This window comes from Mercenaria mercenaria, chromosome 6 (assembly GCF_021730395.1).
Source record: "Mercenaria mercenaria strain notata chromosome 6, MADL_Memer_1, whole genome shotgun sequence".
Taxonomy (NCBI): Eukaryota; Metazoa; Mollusca; class Bivalvia; order Venerida; family Veneridae; genus Mercenaria; species Mercenaria mercenaria.
Genome location: NC_069366.1, coordinates 1,504,609 through 1,527,288, shown reverse-complemented (window position 1 = coordinate 1,527,288; position 22,680 = coordinate 1,504,609). Strand labels below are relative to the sequence as shown.

Genomic DNA, 22,680 nt, shown 5'->3' with positions numbered 1-22,680 from the left:
TACCAAAGACTTTTAAGTCATTAAAGGGGGGTGTTGGTAGCGGTTGGTGGTCATAGCATGTAGCTAATTGTCAGGTTATTAAGAATCATCGTTTCATTTGTTTTATTACCCAGTGATACCTGGAAGCAAACATGGCCATCTATTTCCAGCTTGGCCATCTGGCCTGCTGTGATTATCTATCAATCAGGAATATGTACTATACATGTATACTATATATTTGCAATGAACAACAAAAGTACATTGATATACTAGCTGGTAATTGTCAAAGTAGCCAGTATGTACCCAGTCAGAACGCATGTGACCAAGGACCAAACTGTTCACTTAATATGCGAGATATTTACATTTAATTTTATGCATTTCAAGAACAATTTCTACAGAGATGAATAGTTAGGTTTTCATCAGAAATAGTTTTTCTCATTATTGTTTATTTGATTGTTTATTCATTTTTTTTCAATTACCCTGTTTTGAAAATAATATTCAAAATTGACCTACAGGGTTGTCATTATATAATAATCAAGTACATGTAATCCTGTAATTAATACAGTTACAAGAGTAAAATGTGAAATTTCCACTTTTGAGGTGCATAATGGCACTATTTTGTGAGAAAGAATATGTGGATTTTTACACTGGTCTTTTACATTTTCAAGTATAGTTCAGTACATTTTAATTGTATAGTATAACTGTAATTTACCAGAGCCGGTGCTCTCAGTTTAGATAATTGAACATCTAGATACCTCATGACTAGTAAACCAGGCCAAAAAAAGGTAACAAATTTTTATTTTCAATACATTTATAACATTTCTATAGGTTCTTTCTTATATCTACATTTGCAATCTTAGACAAAAATAGCGCATTTTGTATATTTGAAATTCGAGTGTTGAGTGAAAGTATTTGTTGTAATCCCGGGCCAGGTTTCATACCAACACATTACATGGTGAGTATACAATGTATTGAATTCATTCTATCTATTATACTGTGAGGATTTTATACTGCAAATTTATTCTTAAATAAAATTCATAAGAACTCATTAATTATAAAGGTACAAAATGTGCTGTCATAATATTATAAAAGGGAATACCAAATAATATTGCATTATTAACACGGACACGGAATCAAATGTCTACCAGTCGGCGTGATTCCAATTCAAAGGTTGAACTGCCCCGTCTCATCCTCAAAAGTGTACACTGCCGGTGTGTCTGGACGGTACGGTACGGGTTCGTGTACGGGTATGAGCGAAGCAAAATGGAGGACACAAAAAAATAAACAATTCACTTCTCGATTTGTAAGCGATTTATCATCTCAGCGTTATCTAATAATCTTAATACTTGTAGAAGTTCAGTTACTTTTTTAAACTGTTATGCTATTGCCACCGATGTGAATGCACCAGTATACTTGAATAACCTACAAAACATTGATAAACATTTTGTAACATAAATTCGCGATGGACGTTGCACCAATCTTTCCAATTTTTAATTCTGTCGAGTAAACGAACAAAAAGATATTCATTTTTTTTTCATTTCATTAACAAATGCATTGATCGAAAGGAGAATTAGTTAGTTTTAAGTGTGATTTTAATTCTTATTTTTTTCAGCTCGAGTATAGTCGTCCGCGGTATTCTCGCTTCATTGGTACTTTCGCGTTATTTCCGTTTTGCACTGCAGCACCATCTTGACTAGCTATTTCAATGACATTTTATAAAAAAATACATTTCCTATTTTTCAAAATGTTACTTCATTTCTTAGGGCAATGTCTTTCTAAAAATGTTAAGAAATTAATTGAATCTATTGCAAAAAAGATTCTGCTCCATAAAATTGTTTCTCCTACTTTTTCTCTCTTGATGCAAGAAAAAATGTAAACAAAAGGGAGACCACTATTTCCAACAAAGGGATAAGTTCCAGAATGCATAATTAGTAATGTTTTAGTTGCTTCCCCTTTAGTGATAATAGACCATAAAAAATACAAAAAGTGAATAATTGCTTCTCCCCTAGAGTTTCATAACTTCCGCTGCGCATGCGCAGTGAGCACTTTACGATTCGAAGTTTTGGAGGCAGATCGCTTGTAAATGCGAGTTGATAATGATTTAATTTCTGCAATAATAAAATACTTGTGAGGTGATCCATCATCTGTAGGAATTTCTTTTTGTTTGCTGCTGTATTTATGAAAATTGAAAATCGTTTCCAACTTTCTATGTTACTAAATAAAAGCAAAGTTTCACCGCCGATTTTGTTCCTAAAGAATATGTCTTTTCCACCGAAAAAATCACGAGTGTATTTATGAATTTTCAAGCGAGTTGCACTTTCTACTTTCAATCGACGGACGCCATATTTGTTTACATTAAAGGTCAAGGTCATTGAAATACCTATCTTGACATTGTTTGCAAACAAACTACATTCATTTTCAGTTCAAATTTTAATCAATTTATCCAGAATGTATAGAATTTTAAATAGTTGAAATACTTAAATTTCTATCCAATTAAACCCATATCCTGTAGTTTTCGCTTGTTAACATCGTTTTCACCAATGTTTTGTTTGTCGTCTGTTATAAATAGGACCGATTCAGATGGACAACGATCCAACAATGCCCCGCTTCCCTTTAATTCCTGCCTTGGTACCATAATTTCCAAAACGAACTGGATTTAGTGGTCACATACAAAGGTTCAAAGGTCAGGGTTCTGAAAACAGACAGCTCTTTCTGGTGTGCACCCTGTCAAAATTAGTAAATTGTTAAGTACTGGGTGTGGAACATTTCCCGTAATTTTACCAATATTGTTACAATTAAACTGTTATTTTTACAAACAGAAACAGAATTCCTTAGTGTACCAGAAATAAACAAATATCGTGGTATCATACTGGTATGCAGCCTAACAATAATTCTACAACAACAACATCTTAAACGAGAAAATACCAAGAAAATACAAAATCAAAATGGTAGAAAGTGTACATGTTGACACCTGATTGTCGGGAGTATTTTAATTATATTTTATGTCAAAACTTGTAGTTGTACGTTTGATATATAATGAATTATTTAAAATTAATAAACAAAATAACTGTTAGATTTTCATTTGCTTGCTTACTGTATTTAGTGTCACTAGTACCGCGAGAATATAGGGGAACAGGCTATATAGCCATTGACCTTTTCAACATTATAAGATAGATCCCTTCTTCAGGTATTAGCCAATAATAAATACCCATTTACAATGAGGGGAGTATCAGCCATTATGCTATATAGCTGTAGTGTTTAGTATTATCCTTTTTTCTAGGTTTAGAAAAAGATTATCGTAAAACATTGTTGTAATTAAGATGCAGCAAAGAAGTATAAAATACACAGAATGGCAACAGGAAATAATCTTGCGTAAGCGCGTGTCACCGTGTTATCTTATTGAAGCGTTTGCTGACTTGATCACTCGTGATCAAATCAACACAGTGAGACGCTTATTAAAGTATTACACTGGCGATACCGCCGGCACGTAAAAAAACAAATTGGGTCCAATTTTCAAACGACAACTGTTGATTTCTCAGACTTCCAATCATAAATTCATTCCTTCCCTGTGTAGAAATTACTAATAACATTAAAAAAATACCATCATCATTATAAACAAACGATCTGATAGAAAGTTTTTCACAACACAAATTTTTATCCTTCTGCTGTCTGTTTCATACACCGGTAAAACAAGATCTCATTCAGGTCCCATGTGATGTTGGCGAGATTCGCTCTAGATGCCTTTCAAGTTGCCGATCTATTCATTTTTATAGCTCTTTCAGTCTTTGGATGCAGCAAAAATTTCCCCAAAGTTTACTTTATTTTTGAAATCTTATCTTTTGTTCTACACTGCCACTTCCGTAGCTGGATACAGTGGTTTGAAATTATTTGCATTTTTCAAGGTAAACAAATAATTTGTACAAATTGTACAAATGCTTATCTTCTGGCAAAAATAATCACTAAATAAAGTATATTGACACTGCTGCTATATCGTTAACCTGAGGCACCAGACCTTACTCGAACAAATGGCTAATTTTAATTAGTATAAATCAAATTTCGTGATTGTGTTTTTCTCAGGGTTTAAGGATTATAAATACTTGTTTCCCATCACTTGCAATATATTTAAAACACACAAAAAAAAGTAATAGCAAATTTTTGAAGTTGTCCCTTGTTTTTGCTATATAAATGAAAGTTCTCTCCTTGCAAGTACCATTCAGTATATTATATTTATATTAATTACCAGACATCTAGACAGCCCTGGCCTAGAGGTCTGGTTGCCAGGCCCCTAGCCAATGCCTAAAGTTCTACAAACTAGCTGTCACAGTTCATACATAATAGAGTCCAAAACCATGATCTTGGTCTTGTAATGATAGGGAACAGAATAGTGGAAGTCTGCTATTAAAAGAACAATGTACTATGAAATGTGGCAGAACACTTGAAATAAGCAGGATTTTTATTCTCTTTTTTTTGCTTTTAATGGAAAACTCCAAGATTCTAACATGTCATTATTCTATTCTTTTGGTCCAGAGTAAAAAATGTTTTGACATAAGTTAATACCCCCGCCGCCACCTCCCACACACACCCACCATCAACATAACATTCTTTCTTATTTGCCAACAGTGACAGGTAGATATTAGCAAGCTTGCTTTATCAGATAGGGTACCCTAGTTATCTTTACACTCTAAATATTGCATATGTTCCAGTCAGCTGCTGTTTACATTTCGTGATTTCGTGCAAACTTGGATGCATTGATTACATTAAGGTCGCGTATGTGTCGTGTCCTTTTCTGTTAATCTTCACAGCCTCTTGAAGGCCAACCTCCAGTGTGATAAATACAGATATACTGCATACACAGACGTCATCAGCCGAGTTCCATCCGTCAACAGGTGTTTCGCCCCTTAACTCAGAACACCCTCTTGATGGTGGGGCAAGTAGGGCGATCAACCCCTACCCCGTCTGTGTTGGCTTCCAGCATGTATTGCTACGCTGTAGCCAAAGCCAACATGAGGCTCTCTCAGCAGCTTTGCTGAGGACATGGACTGATGTCTTCCTTGTTGCTCCTTTGATGCCCAATGCCCCAAGCATTCTCCACACTGAACTGGATGGGAAGCCGCGGCATCCTACTTCTACAGGGAAGACCCATGTTTTCCAGCCGTTCCCTCTGCATGTGTTGGCTAGCTCTTCGTACTTTTCCCTCTTTAACTCATTCGACTCTTCAACTCTCTCTTCCCAAGGCACTGTTAACTCCACCATAATTACTGTCTTTTGATTTCTGGACCAAATAACGATGTCAGGTCTGAGAGTTGTGTGGGCGATTTCTTCAGGAAATTGTAACTTCTTTCCTAGATCTGCCCGCAGGTCCCAGCTTTTAGAGTTCTGCAAGATACCTCTCTCTACTGTGGACACAGGTTTCTTCTCTCCTTCTCTAACAAAGTTGATTAAATGGCTTTTTGGAATCAGAGGTTTAACTTTCCTTCTATCCTTTTCAAGGACATGTGCCAATTCGCCGAGGACCTTGTCATGCCGCCATCTGTACCGCCCCTGAGACAAAGCGGTAGGGCAGCCTGATAGAATATGGCGCAACGACCCTTTCTTCTCACAAAGTGGACAGGTTTGGTCTTCTGTCAGCTTCCACTGGTACAAATTTGTTGGCGTTGGGAGCATGTCATATACTGAACGTAGGAGAAAGCTTAGCTGGAGTGGTTCGTAAGTCCACAACTCGTTCCAAGTGAGTTTCCTCTCTGGTACTGTCCATTTTGTCCAGTTGCCTTGACTACCAAACTGAATTGCCTTTGCTGACCTTTCTTGCTCCTCAGACCGTCTAATCTCTGACTGTACCATAGATCTTCTCTCTTGAAGGTTAGCGTCCGCCCAACTTTGATGGCTTCTTGTACCTAGACCTTCTCTTCCTCTGTTCGTAGAGCCAACAATGTCTTGGTGTTTGAGACTACTTTCAGCCCTTTCAACTTCATGGCTTACTGACCACTTTCTACCAGTTCGGATGTCTATGCCTGCACCACTGATCTTGTTATCTTTGGAGTCTCGCAGTGTGAGCAATAGACGAGCTTTTGCGACCTTAAACTCTTCTACAAGGGAGTTAATTGGTAACTGGAGTTTGTTCGAGTGTCCGTATAAACCAATACTTGTGAAGGAAGGGGGTAGTCCCAACCATCTCCTCAGATGTTTGCTGATGGCTTGTTCCAATTTTTCAACAGTAGTAAGTGGTAACTCGTACACCATCAATGGCCAGACAAGTCTTGGCAGGAAACTGTGCTGGTATATCCACGCCTTGAACTTTCCTTGAAGCTCACACTTGTCAATTCTACGTAAGCCATCATGAACCTGCTGGTGGAGTCTGTTTTTACTGTCTTTGTCTGTCATGGAGGAATCAAACCACTTCCCTAAGCACTTTATTGGATTATTGGCAAGTGCTGGGATTTCTTCATCCTGTATAAACAATTTAAACTTGTTCATCACTTTTCCCTTCTTTACGATCAGACATCTCGACTTTGCTGGCTTGAATTGAATTCTAGCCCATGTTATTGTCTTGTCAAGTACCTTAAGGATCCATCTGGTCTGAATGTGGCTCTCTGTTGTCACGGTCATGTCATCCATGAAGCCTCGATTTGATGGAAGCCTGATGCCACTACTTGTCTTGGGTCCTCTTGTCTCCCTTTCAGCTGCCTTGAGGATCATATTCATACCCATTACAAATAGTATGACGGAGATCGTACAGCCTGTGACAATTCCCTTCTGTAGTTGCAACCAGTTAGTGGTGAACCTACTACATGAGAACCTCAGATGAATGTTGTCAAAGTAGTTCATGATGAGGCTTCTTGCATGGTCAGGAATATGGTAGTGTTCTAATGACTTCTTGATCAGCTCATGGGGTATTGAACCGTATGCGTTTGCTAAGTCAAGCCACACCACAGTCAAATCGCTATGATTGATTCTTGCTTCATGCAGGAGTTGCGTTAGTGCGCTTGTATGTTCTACGCATCCTGATAGACCAGGGATTCCGCCTTTCTGCACTGAGATGTCGACATACTTGTTGGTAGTCATGTATGTTGTCAGTCTTCTAGCCAAAACAGAAAAGAAGATCTTTCCTTCTACACTTAAGAGGGAGATGGTTCTGAACTGCTTGATTGTCTTGGAGTTCTTCTCTTTTGGGATGAAGCAACCTTCGGCTTGTTTCCAACACTCAGGCACTTTTCCTTTCTTCCAAATAACTCGAAGAAGAACAGATAGCCGTTTCAGAAGTTTGGGGCATTTCTTGTACACCTTATAAGGGATGCCACTTGGACCAGGAGCAGAACAAGAGCGCGCCTTCATTACAATGTCTCTTATCTCGGCAAACGAAGGTTCTTTCATGTCGAGAGGTAGAAGTGGTTCTTTTTCAGGAAGTATGTTGTCACAGTCCCCAAGTGGCTGATCTTGTTGAGGATCGGAGTGGGTTTCTGTGAGGAAGTGTTCTACCTATTCCTGGCTGGACTCTAGTGAGCCGGATTTCTCTTCTCCCAAAAGTTCCCTAGAGAACTTGTATGGGTTGGAGATGAATTTTGCTCTCTTCTTAGCTCTGTTTCTTCTCTTCTTTCTTATTCTTTCTGCTGCTGTCAGTGTCTTCAATCTTTCTCTAATCTCTCCACGTAGTTTTGACAAGCCTTCCCTCTCAGACACCTCTGACTGCACGAATCGTTTGCGTAAAGCTCGTAGTTCAGCTCTCAGCTTCTTGATTTCAACAACTCGTCTATTCTGTCTGGGTCTGGACTTTGCAACGGATGTTGGTTTTTCTATTCCAAATCTTTCTTTACCAACAGCATAGGCAATTGAAGGTAAGGCTTGGAGTTTTCTTTCTACACTGCCTGAAAGTGCTGTTTGCAGGATAACATCTAAGTCGTTATCATAAGTCGCCCATCTACTGTCATTCATCTTGGGCCAAGCAATCTTTTGTCTTCTCTCTGTACTAGCAGGATGTTGTTGCTTCTGGCTCAGTTTTGTGTCTTCGCGGACAGGTTGACTAGCCCATGACTGGGGAAAGGAAAATGAACTTCCTGGGCTTTCTTGGCCTTGCAACTCTCTGTGCCTGTTTATAGGGCTAAAAATTGGGGAGTCTTCCAGTTGTGCAGACCCAAATATAGGTGAGCCTTCTAATGGGTTGTCTTCCTCTTCCTCAGTCAGTGCTGTTGTCAGGTCCTCAAGCGATGGACTCGAAAGGTCATCAAGCAATGATGATTCACCTCCCAGAGAACTGCCCTCAGTCAATGAAAGTACAGGTGCTGGGACACTGCTAGCACTGTGGTTGGAACCCTGACTAGTTGTCTCCCCCGTCTGACCAGGTTGCTCTGAGCGTTGCATCTGTCCTCCCCGAGACTGACAGCCACTCCGTGATTGATGGATCCTCATCCCTCGCTGGTTCTTGCATACCTTTCCGCAAGGACACACCACCGATGTGTCGTGTTCACTCTTTCTCATAGTCGATTGTTCGTACCGTGTCGTTACCGCTAAATCTGTCCGATTAGGCCTATCATCCTCCCCCCCTCTCGGAAGGCCTTGGGGGTGTTGATCTTTCTGGTTTGTCGTAGCTTGTGTGTAGGTGTTCCCTCATGGGAACAGCATAGCGGGGTGCCGACCCACTATACCCCGATTCTAGTCTTTCCTAGATGTCATCTGTCTCTCCAGCGTCACCATTCTTTCTTGGTTGTCATCCAGACTTTCCTGGCGGTCACTGGTTACCCAGAGATAAGCAGTGTGATAAATACAGATATACTGCATACACAGACGTCATCAGCCGAGTTCCATCCGTCAACAGGTGTTTCGCCCCTTAACTCGGAACACCCTCTTGATGGTGGGGCAGGTAGGGCGGTCAACCCCTACCCCGTCTGTGTTGGCTTCCAGCATGTATTGCTACGCTGTAGCCAAAGCCAACATGAGGCTCTCTCAGCAGCTTTGCTGAGGACATGGACTGATGTCTTCCTTGTTGCTCCTTTGATGCCCAATGCCCCAAGCATTCTCCACACTGAACTGGATGGGAAGCCGCGGCATCCTACTTCTACAGGGAAGACCCATGTTTTCCAACCGTTATTTGGATGGAAGACTTTAACCATTAGTTCCATAGTAATCAAGGGCAGTACTTCATTTACAGTTAATTGTCAGTTCTCTTGTTGTAAGCTGCAAAAAATATTGCTACTGCACCAGCACTGAGAACTGTGCCATTGCAATTTTCCTTCTTTTAGGTACATTTTCCAGTATCTTACATTTCAATATTGAGCAACATGAAATCATTGCAGTGAATGAATGAGATGAACACAGTGATAAGTTTTTAAAATCATTTCAGATTGGTAGAAATGTTCTTTGATGATACTGTACCAGCATTGTTACCTGTTTAGGCAGTGAAACTCATGTGAGAGATGGAGCTCCATCAATGTTGGGCGGTTAAAACCGCCCCCGGTTTTAACCAGCGGTTTTAACCGGTTATAACCGCCCCGGTCAGTACTCCCTGAAGTGGTCAATACCGGTCAATAGTGGTTGATTGGTCAATTAGTCAATACTGACTGTTAAGATATTTTGCAGAGTTTATGAACAATTTAAATAATGACTGTTAAGAGCATTTGGGGCTTGATGAAGATGGTTGCATGCATTATATTTAGTTAAAACAACCAAATCAATGCTTCCAAATTAGTCAAAGTGGTTGATTTGTCAGTACTGGTTGATACTGGTCATTAAACTGCTAATTTAACTGAACTTCATCTGTAGAAAGTATTTCATAAACTGTAGCAGTTAAGTGTTTGATTCACAAGTGTTAAATCTAATTATTTTTACTGAAATATAATTCAATGAAAATTGCTGTGAATAACTGGACCCTTTCATGGAAGTGGTTTAATTGTGTTTTGATAGCAAGTGTCACATTGCCTAATTGACACCCTGTCTTACAATATACACAAGATTATATATTGCAGACCTGTCTATCTAGTCACTAATTAGCAGTCATGATCAATAATCCCACTGTATTAATGAGGTGCTTGAACATACTTTATCTAAAAAAAAAAAAAGTTATGCAAGTATTCAAATAACCGGTATTGACCACTATATTTGTTGATCAGGGATACTGTGTAGGACTAAAATTTGAATTGACCAGTACTGTCCATTTCAATTAGTGTATTTTATAGGAATATTTTTTTTTTTTATTAATTCAAAATAAAGGCTACTATAAGAAGATAAATTGAATTAGATAATTGATAACTTGAAGACAGCATTGAATGAACTAGTATTGACCACTGACCAGTCTTAAGTATATTGTCCAGAACTGAGCCTGACCAGGACACACTGCCAAGGACCAAAATTGAATCGACCACTATATTTTTAATAAACAAAATTCTATATTATTCAAATTGCTTTATTATTTTTACATTAATCTTACAGCCTGTTCTAGTCTGTTAATGTGCATTATGTAAAAATGTTGAATTAACCAGTATTGACCACCCAAGAATGACCAAAGTATTGAATCGACCAGTATTGACCAGTATTGACTGGTTTTAACCAGTATTGACCGCCGGCCCGGTCAGTACTCATATTGACCGGCTTTTTGCCAACATTGAGCTCCATCACGGCCCAGTAGTCTGTTAATGATGGTAATTTGATAAAAATTTTACTACAATAGGCACATTGTGTGCAACACATTGACAACTATGTCAATTTAGTTGCATATGTTCAGTACTATATGTATCTTTTGTAAATGCTAGCTTTCTTTTTCTTTTTTCAGATTGGTTTTATATATATATGAGAGGTAGAAGGGTGAAAAAGGATATTAAAATTTGAATAGCACACCATAACTATTCGAGGAGATTGTAATGACAAGTCAAAAGCCAGCGCACGGGGCGGTGCCTAAGGGGGATGTATCCTACCTGAGGGCCACCCCAGGGCCTCAGTTCCCTGTTGCTCCTTCACCACTACCTGCATTGGAATCAAACCATGTGCCAGTTGCTCCTCAGCAACACAATGTCAACAGTGACCTGGAAGACAAGTTAGAACTTCAACAACGAGAGCTGGAGGAGATTCGAGCCCGAGCCTCACAGATGGAGAAAACGATGCGCTGGTGGTCAGACTGCACATCCAACTGGCGTGAAAAATGGAGTAAAGTTAGAAATGAAAGAAATAAAGCTAGAGAAGAAAATAGACAACTAAGAGCAAAACTTGACCTATGTATCAAAGAAATTAACAGTTTAAAAAGAGAAAGAGAAGGGTTGGTAAATACGAGCAAAGATAATGATAAAAGTAAAGTAACAGATAAACAGATAGAACTATCAGATGACTCCAAAACTACCTCTAGTAACAGTTTAGATAGTGTACAATCAAAATGTGAGCTCCAGAGTACCTCTGCACAGACTGAACCGTTTGTCCAGCCAAGTGCTAACTCTCCCCAAGCAGAGGCAAAACCAACCAAAGAATCAACTACTGGTGTAAGAAGTGATGTTTCTAAGTCTCCAGAGTGTTCAGAGACAATAGCAGGAGATAAACTTGCTCTTTTGGAGCTGAAGTTAGAGGAATCACAAAAAACAATTACAGCAGAAAGGGAGTATGTACATTGTATCTATGGATCCATGTCTAGAAAACACAGAAATAAGTGTCAGCTACTAACAGTGAATGTGTTTCATTTAAAAAAAAATCCACAATCCGCTTCTTAAAAGATATTACCATGTACTGTATATTTCACAGAAAACATGTTTTGAGCTAAAAGTATGTGACCAACTATGAAGTATAAGTAGCTCTGGCTGAGACAACCAGATATTATGAAACAAGTTTCATAATGTCTTCAAAATTTCTCAAAAGAAACTTTTGTCTGCAATAGAAGCATTTTAAGTATAAAAATTGTTCTGCTTGCTCAGAGATCCAGCAATGAAATTGGGGTAAATGGAAACAGATTACACAATATTCATTGTGACTGTGAATTCACCTTTTACATCTACTTTAATAATAGTTTGTAAAGCAAGAAAAGCCCTGGCTTTGAATACAGAATATTTATTATACAAAGAGCATTCAGCATCAGTCTGGTTTAATTAAAATTAACTCATTAATTCATTTAACTCTTTCTTTCATAAAAAGTCTGTAAAACTGTCAACATTGCCCTAAATACATCTAAAGAACATTATATTATTATTTCTTTCTTGTTTTAAGATGATGCTTCATTTCAGTTATCAATGTTTTCATCTGTTATTTGCATTGTGCTTACAAAAACCTTTTATTTTCCTTTCAGAGAAAAGTCACAGCTTGCAAAGTCTTTAGAGACGATGAGGCATGATGTTAATAGTTGGAAATCAAAGTATGAGGAACAAAATCAAATTAAACATGATCTGGAGGTACAGGTTAGTGAAAGAAAAGTTTTATTTAAGTGGAAAATTTGACTGTAAAAATTAAGTTTATTTTACAGTTACTAGTTGTGTTGTTTTAGGGTTTTTTTTGTTGACTTTGATATTTATTAAATTTGATACATATATTGGCATCATTGTAAAACCGTTTTAATGGTAGCTATGCCATATACTATTTACCTTTAGCCTGCTGGCGGCAAGTGATTCTGCCTTTGCGAACAGTGCAGACCAAGATCAGCCTGCACATCCATGCAGGTTGATCATGGTCTGCACTGTTTGCTATTCAGACAGTAAATTTTCAGTGAACACCCCTTTGAATAATAAGTGGCAGTGCCCAAATTGAAAGATGGACCAGTCCATTTTAGAAATTACGGTAAGAAAAAGGTTAAAGTCAAGGTTACATCAAGTTTCTGTATTATCAGATATTGCTTAAAATCTTAACAAAAGAATAACTTAGAACACTTTATAGTACTCAAAATAACGTAAAAAGATAAAAAATTCTGTAAGATAATGAATTGTACTACAGGTAAGAAAATTAAAGGACCAACACGAAGAAGAGTTATGTCGAGTATCTTCCGACCTTCAGGATGAACAGTCGTCGAGGAGTACTGTAGATAAACGACTCTCAGAACTGAGACTAGAGGTCAGTATATAAACAAACCTGTCGTATTTCTTTTCCAGTCCATAACATCCGTATACATGTTCTATTGTGAAAGTACCATTACTCAAAATCACATGGTAGGGGCATCTTTGTCCTATGGACACATTTCTAGTTTTCAGTTTTAAATTACACAGTCCTAGACTTCGTTCCAAACAGCTCTGAATACAACAAATTTTATAGGATGATTGCCTATGGTCAGTAAATGACCCATGGATACAGTTTCATATATTGTTTTTGACATCAGTGGTCAAAGTCATAGTGACCTTGAGATTGATGATAGTTGTTGTTCAATTACTAAAGAATGCTTTAGCCTAGTACAGTCATCAGATGTTATTTGGTCAGTAAATGACCTCTGTTGTTTTAGGTATCAGTGGTCAAGGTCATAGTAACTTTGAGACGTAAATGATATCTGATCAATGACTTTAGAAAGCTTTGTCTTCATATGCTGATTGCCTTTAGTGATCAGGTGACCCCAGTTGTTTCAGGGGTTCAGTAGGTAAAAGGTCATGGTCATAGTGGCCTTCATACTTAAAAACGGTTTCTGCTCAGTTGCTAAAATACACTTTGGCCTACAGTCATCAAACTTCATTGGATGATTGTTTGTCATTTGTAGATGACCCCTATCATTTTGGGAGTCAGTAGATCAAAGGTAAAGACTACAGTGACCTCTAGATTGAAAGTGGTTTCTGCTCAGTTATTGTATAAGTTAGGAACCCTATTGTCTACTGCCTTCAATAAGCTGATTGTCTATGTTAAGTAGGTCAAAGGTCAAGGTCACAATATCCTTGACATTTAAAATAGTTCCAATACAGAAACTTAATGCTTTGGCTTACAGTCCACAAACTTCATAGGATAATTGCCTGTGATCTGTGAAACTGCTATAAAGCACTGTTAAGAAATCTATGTTTAGCTGTTCAAAATGCTTATAAGAAGTGAATGATTGATCAATTTTGTTTCCTGTAGCAACCAAAGGGAAAAAATATTTATGAAACGACATTATAAAACTTCAGATTTTCGAAGTGTGTTTGTTTTCATTTAGCTTGAAAGACTACAGAAGGAGAATGCAGATGAATGGGGTAAACGAGAGAGAATGGAGACAGAAAAACTGGCCCTTGAACGGGAAAATAAAAAATTACGTACACAGATATCTGACCTCGAAGAACAGCTGGAGAGAAAAAGCACTCATGCTTCAACAGTGACAAATAAAGATATTAAAACTCTACAGATGGAGGTGTCAGAAAAAAATAAGGTAAGAAAAAAATAACAAAAGTGTTTCAAAAATTTTTTAGGAATGTCACAACAATGGATTCCATTAAATAAGTCCCATAGGACATAGTTGGTTTTGCAATATTTAGTATTTTACAAACATTAGGACTGGTTATCAATTAAAATGATCCATACAATATTCCTATCAAAACAGAATGATCAGTATTTGATATCTCATTATGATATTTTTATTATGCCCCCCGGCATCTACTGATGCGGGAGGCATATAGTGATTGTCCTGTTCGTTCGTCCGTCTGTACATACAAGGTTAACCAAATGGGACCGTTTCGTCTAGCATCAATACCCCTTACTAGAATGACTTGATACTAATGCAGATGTAACCTGTGACCATTCCTCATCTTCAGACATCACCTGACCTCAGTTTGACCTTGACCTCATTTTTGGACTTAGGTTGCTTTATATGGGCCATCTCTTGGTTAACCAAATGGTACCGTTTCTTCTAGCATCAATACCGCTTACAAGAATGAATTGATACTAATACAGATGTAACCTGTGACCATTCCTCATCTTCAAACATCACCTGACCTCAGTTTGACCTTGACTTTGACCTCGTTTTGGACTAAGGTTGCTTTGTATCGACAAGGAGGCCGCCGGGGGCATCAAGCGTTTATTGAACGCAGCTCCTTGTTGTATATAGAAGCATGTTTCCTTGCCAGTCAAAACTTAAAACCATTAACAGAGAACCAATAATTTTGACTGTTGACTAGGAAGCCATTCAATAACTATTTTATTACATGACATCAGAAATACATTTTCATATCTTTTTCTTCAAGTTTGTAATATAGCTCAGCAAAATTTGGGATTGAACTATGGACCAGTCAGTAGCACAAACTATGGATCAGCGATTTATGTAAGGAGTCTTGATCTCGAGCCACATTATACCAAAGACGTGAAAAATGGTACTAGTAGCTTCCTTGCTTGGTTCTCAGCATAAATAGAAGGGAAATTGACTTCGCTTCTTTCATACCCTCATGGCAATGGATTCCATCAGGAATGAGATGGCAAGAGTGTTAAAATAAGTTGTCGACTTGTTTCGCAATCAACCTAAAATAAATTAATATAATTCATTAAATTTACTACACTTCTGTTATATATTGCATGATATGTATGTAAGTCTAAGTTTATTCATGTGTATGCTGTAGGAACTGGCTGACCTTAAACATGTTCATACAAAACTGAAGAAGACATTACAAGAGCGTCTCACTGACCTGGAGCATAGCAAGCGTCGATGTGACCAGTTTGAGATGGAGGTGAAAAAACTTCGGTCACGTGTAGAGGAACTGAAACGGGAACTTGCCATGGCAGAAGATGAGGTATGAAATAGACCACAGGAAGTTGTACTAATTTATTTTCAAATTTAGACATCTGAGTTTTAAGAAGAAAATTTACAACAATCGTTTTTTCCTGAAGTCTCTTTTATATTTGAGGCTCATTCTCCCAAAACAACATATGCTTGAATTATGTTACTTCTTTTAAGCATACAGAACAAATAGTCTTGTTAATGTCCACTTTCTGTGTCTCAGAAATGACAAGATATACAAATTAAAAAACAAATTTTTACTGCATTAGGCTATATATGGTTATAATACCTGTTGATATGATGGCTATATTAATGTCACACCAATCTGTCTATTTGCCTGTTTGTCAGTTATTTCATTTCTGAAGGCATAATCTGAAACTGTTTTATGGATTTTTTAGCTACTTCACAAAATTGTTGACTTTCATATCATGACAAGATATACACATCACCCAGTAGGTCCAAGGTCAAGGTCACAGTAAAAGGTCAGATAGCTTTATTTCATGTACACTCAAAAATTCTTACATCAATTATAAGGATTTCTTTTGAACTAACACAATATATTTTTCTGATCAAGATGATGTGCAGTAGGGTAGGTTTCTAGATCCAAAGTCAAGGTCACACCTAGATCAAAGATCAAATATCATCTGTTTTTTTGCCCACTGGAAAGGGTGGTTATGGGTTAATTATAAAGAATTTGACCATGGTTACTTTCGCTTTCTAGATGTTCATAGGAATAAGATAAATAAACTGGATGTAATGTTCTTATTTAGGTTGATACACAAGCTAACAATGTACGAAAGGTACAGAGGAACAGTGATGAGCTTCAAGAACAGGTAGAGAATCTCCAGGTACAGCTAGAACATCTACAGAGCAGGTAAGTTAACAATGTAGGTAAGGTACAGAGGAACAGTGATGAGCTTCAAGAACAAGTAGAGAATCTCCAGGTACAGCTAGAACATCTACAGAGCAGGTAAGTTAACAATGTAGGTAAGGTACAGAGGAACAGTGATGAGCTTCAAGAACAGGTAGAGAATCTCCAGGTACAGCTAGAACATCTATAGAGCAGGTAGGTTAACAATGTAGGTAAGGTACAGACGAACAGTGGTGAGCTTCAAGAACAGGTAGAGAATCCCCAGGTACAGCTAGAACATCTTCAGAGCAGGTAAGTTAACAATGTAGGTAAGGTACAGAGGAACAGTGATGAGCTTCAAGAAAAGGTAGAGAATCTCCAGGTACAGCTAGAACATCTTCAGAGCAGGTAAGTTAACAATGTAGGTAAGGTACAGAGGAACAGTGATGAGCTTCAAGAACAGGTGGAGAATCTCCAGGTACAAGTAGAACATCTTCAGAGCAGGTAAGCCAACAATGTAGGTAAGGTACAGGGGAACAGTGATGAGCTTCAAGAATTGGTGGAGAATCTCCAGGTACAACTAGAACATCTTCAGAGCAGGTAAGTTAACAATGTAGGTAAGGTACAGACGAACAGTGATGAGCTGCAAGAACTGGTGGAGAATCTCCAGGTACAACTAGAACATCTTCAGAGCAGGTAAGTTAACAATGTAGGTAAGGTACAGAGGAACAGTGATGAACTGCAAGAACAGGTGGAAAATCTTCAGGTACAACTAGAACATCTTCAGAGCAGGTAAGTTAACAATGTAGGTAAGGTACAGAGGAACAGTGATGAGCTTCAAGAACAGGTAGAGAATCTTCAGGTACAACTAGAACATCTTCAGAGCAGGTAAGTTAACAATGTAGGTAAGGTACAGACGAACAGTGATGAGCTTCAAGAACTGGTGGAGAATCCCCAGGTACAACTAGAACATCTTCAGAGCAGGTAAGTTAACAATGTAGGTAAGGTACAGGGGAACAGTGATGTGCTTCAAGAACAGGTAGAGAATCTCCAGGTACAACTAGAACATCTTCAGAGCAGGTAAGTTAACAAGGTAGGTAAGGTACAGAGGAACAGTGATGAGCTTCAAGAACTGGTGGAGAATCCCCAGGTACAACTAGAACATCTACAGAGCAGGTAAGTTAACAATGTAGGTAAGGTACAGACGAACAGTGATGAGCTTCAAGAACAGGTAGAGAATCTTCAGGTACAACTAGAACATCTACAGAGCAGGTAAGTTAACAATGTAGGTAAGGTACAGAGGAACAGTGATGAGCTTCAAGAACTGGTGGAGAATCTCCAGGTACAGCTAGAACATCTTCAGAGCAGGTAAGTTAACAATGTAGGTAAGGTACAGAGGAACAGTGATGAGCTTCAAGAACAGGTAGAGAATCTCCAGGTACAACTAGAACATCTTCAGAGCAGGTAAGTTAACAATGTTTGTAAGGTACAGGGGAACAGTGATGAGCTTCAAGAACAGGTAGAGAATCTCAAAGTACAACTAGAACATCTTCAGAGCAGGTAAGTTAACAATGTAGTTAAGGTACAGAGGAACAGTGATGAGCTTCAAGAACAGACGGAGAAACTCCAGGTACAACTAGAACATCTTCAAAGCAGGTAAGTTAACAATGTAGGTAAGGTACAGAGGAACAGTGATGAGCTTCAAGAACAGGTAGAGAATCTCCAGGTACAACTAGAACATCTTCAGAGCAGGTAAGTTAACAATGTATGTAAGGTACAGAGGAACAGTGGTGAGCTTCAAGAACTGCTAGAGAATCTCCAGGTACAACTAGAACATCTTCAGAGCAGGTAAGTTAACAATGTAGGTAAGGTACAGACGAACAGTGATGAGCTTCAAGAACAGGTAGAGAATCTCCAGGTACAGCTAGAACATCTTCAGAGCAGGTAAGTTAACAATGTAGGTAAGGTACAGAGGAACAGTGGTGAGCTTCAAGAACAGGTAGAGAATCCCCAGGTACAACTAGAACATCTTCAGAGCAGGTAAGCTAACAATGTAGGTAAGGTACAGAGGAACAGTGATGAGCTTATCAACAGATAGGGATGGGGGTTGTGAGTTTGATCCTTGGGTGAGGCATATGTTCCCTAAACGACATTGTGTCTGAAATCATTTGTCCTCCACCTCTGATACATGTGGAGAAGTTTGCAGTTACTTGTAGAGAACAGGTTGGTACTGGAACAGAATCCAAGAACACTGGTTAGTAGTGTTATTTCTAGAGCTCAAAAAGGGCAGGGTGCTGCCAAAAAGGGGCAGGGTGATGTCCGAAAGTGGCAGGGTGCTCTTTTATACGTGAAAGTTACCATAGCAGTAGTTGCATTTCTAGATGTCTATAGTTAATATGTATTCCATTTATCTTTATTGCACACTTTAAAGAAATGTCACAGAATAAAGTGGTAAATCTTCCCAAAACCAGTAAAAAAGTTTACAAAGGCTTTTTACTTACTTTATAGTTTAGGTTAAACCATTCAAGCCTTTCTCTTAAAAAATGTCACAAAGAATGTCAACTTATTCATATGAATATGAAATAGTGGAGGGCCTTAATATAAGCTTAATCTTGAAACCAAATCATGTTGTAAACAACATAGTTAAAGGCCTGTTTCAGGACACATTGTAAATTAATAATTATCAAAAGTCATGTTGTATTGACCAGGTCTTTCATCAATATTTCATTAACAGAAAAGTGCTATTACAGTCAGGTTAAAGTTTATTAAAACGCATATCCAAAATATACTACCCGGATACTGGTACACTTTCGGAATATTGTCTGAAAGTAGTTTTTACTCAGTTTACATGACAAACTAGGGTAAACCAGAGATAGTTCCTAAAATTTTGATGTTTCTCATCATAAAAAATACCCCGACTGTCAGCTTTTTTGAAGGAAATATGAAAAAATTGCATACCACATCAGGAGTAATAAGACTCGTGAACGGACATTCTAAACTTACTTTTACTTTCGATATCCATTAAAATTTGTGCATTTTCTAGTTTATATTACAGTAGAATCAAACTGCATTGACATTATACTTGTTATTGTACTAAACAACGGTCTTATTTAAATTTTGCACAAAGAAATCTAGGGCACATTTCACTTGCTCGGTAATCAGCTGGCCGCTTACGCACGCCTTTTTGACATTTCACAGGATCCATACTCTTTATCAATTTGTTTTAACACTTCATTGATTCTCATCTGTGTGCACTCACCCTGACGTAATTTGCTGATCAAAAAATGTCGAGGCATGTCAACAGGGAAATTGGCGGGATTTAGCAGAAGATCAAAGGCAAGAGGGCACATTTTAAGGGCAGCATGGCGGCAGTAAAAAAGGGCAGGGCAGGGCGCCCCGCTGCGTCGCTCTAGAAATAACACTAGTTAGGTTAACTGCCTGCTGTTACATAACTGAAATACTTTCGAAAAATGGCACTTAACCCAAAACAAGTAAAATCAGGAACAGGTAGAGAATCTCAAAGTTCAGTTAGAACATCTACAGCTTCCCTGAATTGCAGAGGCATTTTGATTTACATATGAGTGACAGGGGTATATTCTATATGTTTTTCATTTATTGATATCATTTAAGATTTCAATATATCATTGATTCCTGTGGATTTGATAGATATTACTACACAAATTTTGATTCATTATAATAATATTCTGTCCATTTTAACATATATGAGCCGTGCCATGAGAAAACCAACATAGTGGCTTTGCGACCAGCATGGATCCAGACCAGCCTGCGCATCCACGCAGTCTGGTCAGGATCCATGCTGTTCGCTAACGGTTTCTCTATTTGCAGTAGGCTTTGAAAGCGAACAGCATGGATCCTGACCAGACTGCGCGGATGTGCAGGCTGGTCTGGATCCATGCTGGTCGCAAAGCCACTATGTTGGTTTTCTCATGGCACGGCTCATATATAATATGATGGATTAATATATTATAAAAAGTCATATGTTAAAATGGACAGAAAATAAATTAGTATTTGTATTGGGAAGTTAGTAATAGACTTAATTATGCCATGTTTGTGGTGACAGTCAGTATTATACTCGAGTTGAAACTGTTCTCTTTGTTAATAGCTTGTGTTCCCATTACTACTTGATTTATAAACAATATAGTTTGACCTAACTGCATTACTTTGAGACAAGTGTGCAGATTGCAACAGTGTAATAGATTCTTTTGATTTGTTCAAAGTCAGCATTATTTTTGACAGTTTATGAAATACAATTAATTCATTTCAGATTGAGAAGGAGTTCACAGCCAGGCTCTGGGTCACATGCAGGTGGCCACAGGTCGTACAGTCCGGATCTTCAGGCTCTTGAAATAGATGATGACTCTGATGATGATTTCAGTGATGGCCCATAGTAATCTTAAGAAGTTTATCAAAAATTTGGCGAGTCATGACTAGCTTACAATAAACTCATGCAGCAGTATCAAGTGCAATGAATTACAGATATATTGGAATATATTCTTAAATGTTTTCATGTAGATGGTTCTTTTATGTTTTCATAATTATCGTCCTTGGAAACATTAGCCCTCTTTTTCATTTTGTCGAATATACTATTTGCTTAAAGATATTTCACAAAATCAGGTAGAAACGCTTGAAGTTTTGATAAAAGTTAGTCTTTTAACTTTAAAAGAAAAGCTATACCAAGAGCCCAAGAATTTTACATTAAAGAGCAGAAAATTTTCTGTTGTGAATGAGATTTGAAAGTTGTGAGGTATTATTTATTTTAGGAAGTTTTTGAGTCATTTATGCAGTAGGCTTTAATTAATACATTGTTGTTCAGAGATACTGTTGGAGCTAGGGAAACAGTGGTTATATTGTAGGGATGTCAGTGATTGCTCAGTTAACCATTTGAACATCCGATTATTGGTGAATGAAATAAGTAATCTTTTATTCTAATTTTATTTACGTTTCTTCAAAATAATAAAAAATTTAAAGTTCATAAACAATGATCGGTCATGTTTTAATTTGACCAGTGTGGTTAAACAACAGTTTTAAGTTTTCAATATGCTTTCTCCTTCTATAGTCATCTTGAAATTCTTCATAAGACAGTGACATTATTGCTGTATATTTCTATCAAAAATGTTACATACATGTAATAATAGAAGACATATGAAATAATAGTCTGGTCCAAATTTCTGTTTAGTTGAGGGGGGGGGAATCATTTCTCAGTACAGAAATAGATGCAATACATGGTATTTGGTTCATCAGTTAACCATTCAGAAGAATTAACAGTTAATTGGTTATCAAAATTACCTTACATTGACATCTCTAATATATATATTAGTAAATATGATTGTTTTTCAAATGAAAAGTGTTATTTTTCTGCAGAGTAGATGTTCATTTCAAAATAGAAGACTCTTCAAATAAAAATGTTCTCTGTTATAACACTTGCAATATTTTGCCAGTACATGTACACTCAACATAATGCAATATAAAAACCATCTCATATTGTCATTTTATACTTTTTCCTGAAAATTATAATGTAAATTTTATGTATGTATTTTTTAACATGACATACCAAACAAGTGTGTATGTACAGTTAAAGAAATTAATTTAAGACTGGTTACAACAACTTGTATATTGAGTTCTGTATGAAGCAGTTTACAAAGATTAGGTAGGCCTAGGTAATATAAACATTTGAAGCAGTGAAGCAAATGTGAATCATGCACGGATAAATGCATAATAATTGGCTTTGTTACAAAAATGAATATCATAGCATGTCTTAAGTCTTTTTTCATTTTTTGTTTGAGAGTCCAAGGGAAGTAAACTAATAGAATTCTGTGTTTAACTTTTTAAGTTCCTGATAAATACTGTATGAAGCAAGAGTTGTAAGTTTTTGATGTAAACCAAACTTAAAAAGTAAAATAACTTAGAAATCATTTTCATGCATTTCTGTTTTTGAAAATTTGAGGTTCTATCTCTAGATAATTTATCAAGTGAGACGGTTAATCCTAAAATGTGAAAGGGTCTTGAGAGATTTCTTTTTAATTGAAAACAGAAATTTAATAATGTTGACAGTTTTTGATATTTAGACTACATAATATAGCTACAGATTTATTTTGTTTGAATATACGTACTGCAGGACAGTGATTAAAGTTATTAGAGAATTCTCGATATTTTAAGGTGTGGTAAGGATCTTACTAGAATCAGAATAGGTAACATAAGTGCAATTATTTTACCAGGGTTT

The 22,680-nt window shown here is 37.4% G+C and overlaps 2 protein-coding genes across 4 annotated transcripts; one reads left to right on the top strand and one right to left on the bottom strand.

Moving 5' to 3' along the window:
• The first annotated feature begins 1,204 nt into the window (after positions 1-1,204).
• On the top strand, positions 1,205-21,644 carry LOC123549756 (coiled-coil domain-containing protein 102A-like). 3 transcript variants are annotated; one of them, XR_008371221.1, is made up of 9 exons: positions 1,205-1,282; positions 10,739-11,551; positions 12,230-12,338; positions 12,868-12,984; positions 14,042-14,251; positions 15,432-15,602; positions 16,360-16,437; positions 17,014-17,711; positions 20,725-21,644. XR_008371221.1 is itself a non-coding variant. In XM_053544942.1 (8 exons), the coding sequence occupies exons 2-8, from the start codon at positions 10,827-10,829 to the stop codon at positions 20,803-20,805; spliced, it is 1,476 nt and encodes a 491-aa protein (XP_053400917.1). In that variant the 5' UTR covers positions 1,205-1,282; positions 10,739-10,826; the 3' UTR covers positions 20,806-21,644. The 3 variants fall into 3 exon arrangements, 2 of the variants coding, with proteins under 2 accessions (XP_053400917.1, XP_053400916.1); XM_053544942.1 differs by lacking the exon at positions 17,014-17,711 and having other exon boundaries at positions 16,360-16,422; XM_053544941.1 differs by lacking the exon at positions 17,014-17,711 and having other exon boundaries at positions 16,360-16,463.
• On the bottom strand, positions 4,927-7,350 carry LOC123535800 (uncharacterized). The gene has a single exon (XM_045318552.2). The coding sequence runs from the start codon at positions 7,348-7,350 to the stop codon at positions 4,927-4,929; it is 2,424 nt and encodes an 807-aa protein (XP_045174487.2).
• Positions 21,645-22,680: the final 1,036 nt, after the last annotated feature.